Source organism: Gavialis gangeticus, unplaced genomic scaffold (genome assembly GCF_001723915.1).
Source record: "Gavialis gangeticus isolate Ggan-Ray unplaced genomic scaffold, GavGan_comp1, whole genome shotgun sequence".
Classification (NCBI taxonomy): domain Eukaryota; kingdom Metazoa; phylum Chordata; order Crocodylia; family Gavialidae; genus Gavialis; species Gavialis gangeticus.
The window spans coordinates 21,813,676-21,821,229 of NW_017729033.1; the positions used below are offsets into that span (position 1 = coordinate 21,813,676).

The 7,554-nt window shown below is 44.4% G+C and overlaps 1 protein-coding gene across 4 annotated transcripts in view; it reads left to right on the top strand.

The window, feature by feature from the left end:
* Positions 1–7,554, top strand: part of HTT (huntingtin) — a 214,677-nt gene that overhangs the window by 79,834 nt on the left and 127,289 nt on the right. For all 4 annotated transcript variants that reach the window (XM_019526059.1, XM_019526060.1, XM_019526061.1 and 1 more), the window contains 3 exons: positions 592–738; positions 2,300–2,420; positions 2,604–2,680. In XM_019526059.1, coding sequence (XP_019381604.1) covers positions 592–738; positions 2,300–2,420; positions 2,604–2,680 — 345 coding nt within the window. The remainder of the gene's footprint in view (positions 1–591; positions 739–2,299; positions 2,421–2,603; positions 2,681–7,554) is intronic.

The following is a 7,554-nucleotide window of genomic DNA, read 5'->3' on the forward strand; positions in this document are numbered from 1 at the left end:
CCCCGCAGCAACCTCATGTGGGTGCTCCAGATGTTGTACCTCACAGCCTTACCCTGAGTGCCCCATGCATACCCATGTCATACTGTGCCTCACTGTCCCCTGTGGCAGGCACAGGATGCAGAAGCCAGGGCAGGGAGGAGTAGTCTGAAGACTCTAACTGCTGTTGCAACCAGAGTGATGGGGAGAGTAGCAGCTGATGAGCTCTCAGGGGGTTCCACTAACCTCTCCTAGGCTGCATGTGGCCCACATGCTGTCAGTTGGACAGCCCTGTTGTAGTGGATTATTTCTTTTTCTTTTTTTAAATTCCCTGCCTCCAGAGTGATTCCATTAGTAGTGCTGACTTGAATATTTGGGATCATGATTTGAATGTATAAGGTTAGGAATAAGATCAGAAAAATGAAAACTTTAAAGTGTCTGGTACAAAGAGAAGGGCCTGAAGGGCTAATGGGACTTCAGTCGATTTTGATTTTTAAGGGTTATCATAAATTTATATAAGCCTTCTGTCTAAATTGTACATACCTCGTATAATTCTTGTAATACCTTCTTTTTTTAACATGTTGCGTACTGGATCTGTTTTCTTCTCTATTTAAGGCTTGTTCCAAAGCTGTTTTATAGCTGTGACCAAGGACAGGCTGATCCAGTAGTGGCAGTAGCAAGGGACCAAAGCAGTGTCTACCTGAAACTTCTGATGCATGAGACTCAGCCTCCATCTCACTTCGCAGTGAGCACTATCACCAGGTATGGTACATGGCTTACTTTGCCTGTAACTTGAGGCCAAAATTTGAAAAATTCTGTTCAATTTCAAGTTATGCTGGAAGTATTCAAATGCATGTTTAGGCCCTGATCATGCACAGACTTAAGGATGTACTTAACTTGATGCACCATGAGTAAGTGTCCTCACTTATTTCCAGCAAGTATTTCCAGAACCGGGGCTCTGAGCATCAAATGAAAAAACAGCTTTATTTTATGAGATAAGTACCTTCATTCTGAAGTTAATCAGAGCTTCATATTCTTACTGCCTTTGAAAATAAACCTTTTTATATGGGATCCTAATGTTGGGGTCTATACTTCAAAATAATTTTTCCTTTACATTAATAAAGCAGGTGAAATCCATGCCATTGCTCATATTCCCTTAAATTTAATTTAAAATGATTAAAACTTAACCCTATCAGTGTAATTACCTTTGTCAGCTACAGTGTCCAGTTACTTTTTCCACTTCACTCATGTTCTGATAATTAAAGTAGACTAAACTGTTTAGCCAGTTGACCTTCTAGTTTACATATATAAACACAGTGCTGTTTTTGTGTTTTAGATTTTCAACAATATAGGAAATAGCTAAATTGTGGAAATAGCTAAATTGTGATAGGGGAGGGAGTAGTTATGTGTTTGTTGTTTTAATTTAAACGAAGAGCTACTCTCTCCCCTGCCACAAGTTAGCCATTTCTTACATTATTGAAAATCTAAACCACACACAGCCTAAAACAGCCTTCCAAGTGGAAAAAGTGTATATTGGTTATTTACACATGCAGCTTGAATGATAATTAACTAAACTAGCCTAGTCTTGTGTGTCCTAACTTCCCCCTGATTGTACTGGGGGGGAAAAGTATAAAAGTATTATTTTTTGGTATTCCACAAGTACTTAAAATGGGACAATGGGCTTGTATGTTTATAGGGTTCCAGAATACAGGTTTCCCTTACTTTTATTCTGTACATGTGTTCCTGGAAAACGGTGCATAACTCAAATTTGCATAAAGGGAATGCACTTTACAATGTATCAAATAAGGATACATTCCAAATCCATGACTGTACTGACCCCCAGACCCATTTCTACCACTTTTACGAAACTATTTTGGTACTCACCAACAGCAGACATTACATACAAGCATTAGGGCACTATCGTAATGGGGATGGCAACTACAGAAACACTTGTTGCAGACAATGAGCAAGGAGCTCAGATCCACCTAGGAGACTATATTTTAGCACACATCACTCCCACAATGCAATGTACAGAGCAGCTGACTGCAGGCTTCTACCACACCGATCGGATACGAGTGAATTTACCTGGCATGTAATGAATTTTGGTATAAAAAGGGTCATCACATAAGAGCGAATTTGCACATACCTAACCCACATAAAGCGAGGAAACCCTGTAAAAAGCTTTGTTCCAGGAGAAATGCAACATGTATTTTTGACTCATTAAAATGTCATGCAACTTGCCTTTAACCTGTAATTCACTTCTAACAAAATATGACTTGCTTTTATAATCCTCCATTTTAACTGTATGACTGTTTAATTTCAGAACATACAGAGGATACAATATGCTGCCAAGTCCAACAGATGTCACTATGGAAAACAACCTTTCCAGGGTTGTCTCTGCAATTTCCCATGCACTGACAACATCAACTACAAGAGCGCTTACGGTGCGTAGTCTCCATAATATTTATAAATAAAATTTAAATTGGATTTGATACTTGTTATTCTTGCCTGTCACTACTTCTGTTTAGTAGGTAGTGAAAATACTTTCAAGATGTAAACGTTACGTATTTTGGTGCTGTCTTCTGCAGTGTTGACACGGACACTGATACTTTCCCAAATTCTTTCAGTTCGGCTGTTGTGAAGCTTTGTATCTTCTCTCCACAACATTTCCAGTCTGCACCTGGAGTGTAGGATGGCACTGTGGGTATGTTCCTTCATCAAGTATACAAGCTTCTAGAATTCATATTTACAAAAGCAGAGGACACTTGTTCAGGTATCAGAAGCTCTGCTTTAACTATTCGCTATTGAGACTCAGATAGCAGTTTTAAACATTTTAGACTCAGATCTAAAATGAAATATGTGGTGGTCTGGCACTATACCAGGTACTAGTATTTTCCATCATCTTCAGTACGATTGTCCAAATTCTGTGGCTGATTTTAACTATTTGAATAAAAAAGAGAAAAAACAGTGTTCTGCTCTGTGTTTTGGCTATTTCCATTTGGCAGAAGAAAATTTTCTTGCATGTCTTGAGGAATGCCAAACTTCTCTGGGGGGTGGGTTGTTAAATGACTAGATATTAGAAAAAGGTAATGAAGGTATCGCCTCATGTCAGTTTTGTAAGTGATATGCAAAGGAAATTCATGTTTGTCTGCTTGTATAACAGTAGGAATGTCAGATACCTTCAAAAGTTGCCTTTGTTATATATATGTCACGTAGATCATGGCACTAGCCAGCGCGGCATTGGTGAAATGCATACTCCTACCATTCATATGGATAAAATGATTATGAAAGTACCAAGAGTTCTATTTGTCTTCAGGGTCCCTGCAACCCTTTAATCTTAAGATGCGTGTAACTGGTTAGCCATGTCTTGAGTTGTAACCTGGCCACACATTAAAGCAATTCATGGTGTCCTAGAACAAAGAATGAGTCACACAGTTATTCCACAAAAAATATGTAATCACTTTTCTGACACTGATTCTTTATTATGACATCAATTTTATATATTTGGCCAGGTGCGCACCTGTGGCTGGGAGCCCTGTCAGCTCATGGGGCTCTCAGTTGTGGGAATATATTATGCACCCCTTCAGCTAGGAGCCCCACTAGCTGTGTGGATTCCCAGCTGTGGGAGCTTGCTACCTGCCTGGTCAGTGGGATCCCAAGTTCCTCCTACACTGGCAATAAGGTGTGAAGGGAACCAATGCTTGGTCCTACAATCAAGCCTCCCACCATGTACTTGTGATATGGCAAGAAGTGTGATTTGTGTGGATCATGCATCAGATCCCATTGCACCCTTACTTGCATACCTGGCAGGAGAAATCTACCTAATGTAACTGTGGCCTTGTTAATTCTTGTTTTGATCCTGCTCTTAAACTCTGTGGTTCCACATGTCCTGTAGAATCCTCTACTGCACATATTCAAATATAGCGCAGCAGGTTTTTGTATGTTCTGTGGCAATGTACCACTGCTTTGTTTTGTAGGGGATATTTTTGTTTGTTCGAGCCTTCTAGGTCTTGAGTAGTAGGGCTGTGCAAAGCTTCACTGGCTACTTTGTTTTGACGCTGTTTTGACTCGGTTTGAGTTCAAAACAGCGAAATTGAAATGAAGGGCTTCAAAACTGCCTTGAAATGAAATGAGGCCAGTCAAAATGTTTTGCAAGTTTCAAAAAAGTTTTGAGTTTCAAAGCAGCATCTAGGTGGCAGGAGGCAGGAGAGAGCCAGGGCTGTGCTCCGAGAGGCTCTGCAAGCCCATGTGGCTCAGCTCAGCAGGAAGCGCAGCCATGGCTCTCCCCGCTGCCAGGCTGCACTCCGTGGGGCTGGTGGAGCCGATGGGAGCGCAGCACCAGCTCTGCCTGCCTCCCGCCGCAGGGCTGCACTCCCATAGGTCCAGCAGCCCCATGGAGCTCATTCTGGTGATTTGGAGGCCGGCACAGCTGACTCTGCCTCCCACACTGGGCTGAGTTCCACGGGGCTGTGAGTTGCTGAGCCTGGTGGAGGGAGGCGGAGCGTAGCCCCGGTGCTGCGCTCCGCCTCCCTCCACTGGATTTGGCACCCAGCGGCTTGCAGCCCAGCGGGGGGAGGCAGTGCATAGCCCCGGGGCTGTGCACTGCCTCCCTTCATTAGGCTCAGCACCCAGCAGTTTCAAGCCCTGTGGAACTGAGCCTGGTGGGGGGAAGTGGAGAGCAGTGCCACAGCTGCGCTGCTCCTCCCTCCACCGGGTTCAGCTACCAGTGCCAGTCCCAGGTGGCAGCAGCAGCTTCCAGCCCTCACCCCCAGGAGGGCTACGGGACTCTGCTGAACTCCTCTGGGGTGTGGGCCCCCGATCTGCCTGCGATCACAGGAGGCTGCTCCTCCTTCAGTTTTGTGCTTCCCCATTATAGCTTATGGGTGAAACATCAAGACGGCATTAGAACAGCAAAACTGTTTTGATGAAACAGAACAGTGCTTTCAAAACTAAACTAAACTCGAAACGAAACACTGTTCTGTTGAAGTGTTGAAATGGTAGTCGAAGTGGAATGGTGCTGTTTTGCGCAGCCCTATTGGGTAGTCGAGTTTTCATGCCATCCTGGGTCAGAGCTTGCCACTGGGCTCCCTGCCATAGACCACAGATCTGTCCATCTGTTAGTTCCCCAACCTACCCCTCCAGAACTCAGACCTCCTGTGCTTTCTTTACTGCAGATACATGACTGCTGTACTGCGATAGTAAGCACAGGTATAGAGCAGCAAGAACAGCTGCTGAGGAGGGTGTTTTGGAGGGGATGTGTGGCTTGGTGCAGCTCTCTGCCACTCAATCCTGCATGCACAACAGGTCAGGTTGGATTGCCTCAGGCCACATCCATGCTGTTTGCAGGCTGGATCCAAACCAGGGGTTGCTGATTTCTGTTCCAAGCGATACTTATTGCTCTTGGTTCTGCTGCCACTGGTCAGCCAAAAATATAGTAACGCCATTGCTGCCATCTGGTTGCATTTTGCAAATTCATGGGGGTTCTTTTCCTACTGTTCCATGGGCCGAGAGATCTTGTTCACGTGTTTCTTTGGGTGCTGAGCACTTTGTTTCCTTACCTATAGAAATAGGGGGTTTTTTTGTGTGTTTTTTTTTTTTAAAATTTTCCTGCTTTCCTCTTCAGAGTCCTCCCCTGCCTCCCCACCCCCCACTTCAACGCCTGACTATCAAAGGGGAATCTATGTCCCAGTTTCATTACTTAAAAAATCTTTCTACTTTTTTGTCTGCCTAAAGCTGTGTTGTGAAGTCTCATGTTTTTTAAAGGCTGCTTTTTGTTCATCATTTGTTCTCTTTTCTCTCTGTACTAGGCCCAATTTTACAATATTATGAACAGCAGTGCAGCTGTTCAGCATCCCATGTGCTGCATCTGTATGCTGAAAGCAATGTTTCCTTGTACTATAATCTTGTCAAGTGAAGTAGGTTCAGACCTGAGTAGACCAGGAAATGGGGTTGGTGTTTTTAATCAAGTGTGTCCTCCGCAGTCAGGGCCTGAACTTCTGGATATCAGCCTCTACATATTGGCTTTCTTGGTAGAGATCCCATATTTTGAAACAAATTCAAGGTTTTCAGGGCTTTCTACAATTTACCCTGTTGTATATCTCAGCTCTTGTTTCCTTTACTCCACTCATCTTACTTGACTACTTTATCCATGTTATTGAAAGTTTCTGCCTAATCATGTCCTGAATTAGGGCCATTTCTTTATTAGAGTTCTGCTTTGCTTCCTTTTACGAAGGCTTTACAAGCTATTATTATCTGTCTAGATATATGAATAATATAAATACCAGGGTTAGTGGCTGATTTCCAGGGAGGTATGACAGGATAGATCACCATGTGCCCCATTCACTTATTCCTCTACAAAGCAGTAGTGGCCAACAAGTATGGCAGGCATGTCACAAGTTAAGCCCCCGTCTTTCTCACGTGTCCCCAATTTTCTCCCCCACCCTTCCCCCCATAGGCATACCTGATAGTTTGCATGGGATGGAGTAGCACTGTGTTATCTGCAGGTCTTCATGAGGTGATGACACCTTTGCAACCCATTACCTCCTCAGGGCAGCTTGCATCCTTGGACCCTGCATGCCTGGTTCTGACTGCCCACATAGGACCACTGGGGTCCCTGCTCACCCCTCAGTGGGCAGCCCCTCAAAGCAGCCTCTCAGTGGGCAGCCCTTTCAGCAGGAACTCTTAATGGAGTTGACCCTGGTCTCACCAACAGGGCCTAGCTAGTCCTTTCAGGGCTGCTGTTCTTCTGGTGATTCCAGGTGACTCCACGGAGTGAATGGGATGCGGTATCCCCATGGCTGTCATGGAGTGCAGTGGGGCTGAGGGCTCCTTGTGGTGCACTGATGTTTGAACAACCAGTCCTAGTGTAACTGGGAGGTAACTGGAGAAGAGGGTTTTCCAAAGGGTGGAACTGGCATTCACAGGATTGCATGAGGAGCTCCCCACTTTTTGGGGGCATTACCCTCCTCCTGTGAGCAACACGCACAAAAAAAAAAATCTCTTAAAGCAATTTCAGTAATAGAAAATTATAAATGAAAATCTGTGGCTCAGATGGTATGCTGTGAATCTGACCTTTTTGTAGTACCTTTGCCAGTAGCAGTTTTCATAAACATACTTAGAAGGGATCTCTGCTTAAGCAGCGAGTGGTGAGAGGGGGGCAGGGGGAAGCCAGCAGACCCTACTGTGCCTGTAAGTCTGTACCAAAGCTGCACCCAGGGAGTTAGAGGGAAGGGGCCAGCCCTGCTGTGAAGCGGAGAGCCCTGTCCAGCCCAGAGAGTATGCCGGGATGCTGGGGGACTCGGATTTAATTTAAACCAGCAAGGGGGTCTGGGACAGACATTGCATTAACCGATTTGGCTCAAACCAGTTTAACCTGGTTGCATGTAGTATCAGACATCTCAAACCGGTTTCAGCCATTTTCAAACTGCATAGGTCACCTTGTTCAGTATCAAATAGTCGTGTCCATTATTTAATAGGGATTTAAGTACTGTTAAAGAGCTGCTGCTTTCTACTTTAGCCATGGCAACATTCCAGGATAGATATAGTTTAGTGTGTGTGTGTGTGTGTGTGTGTGTGTGT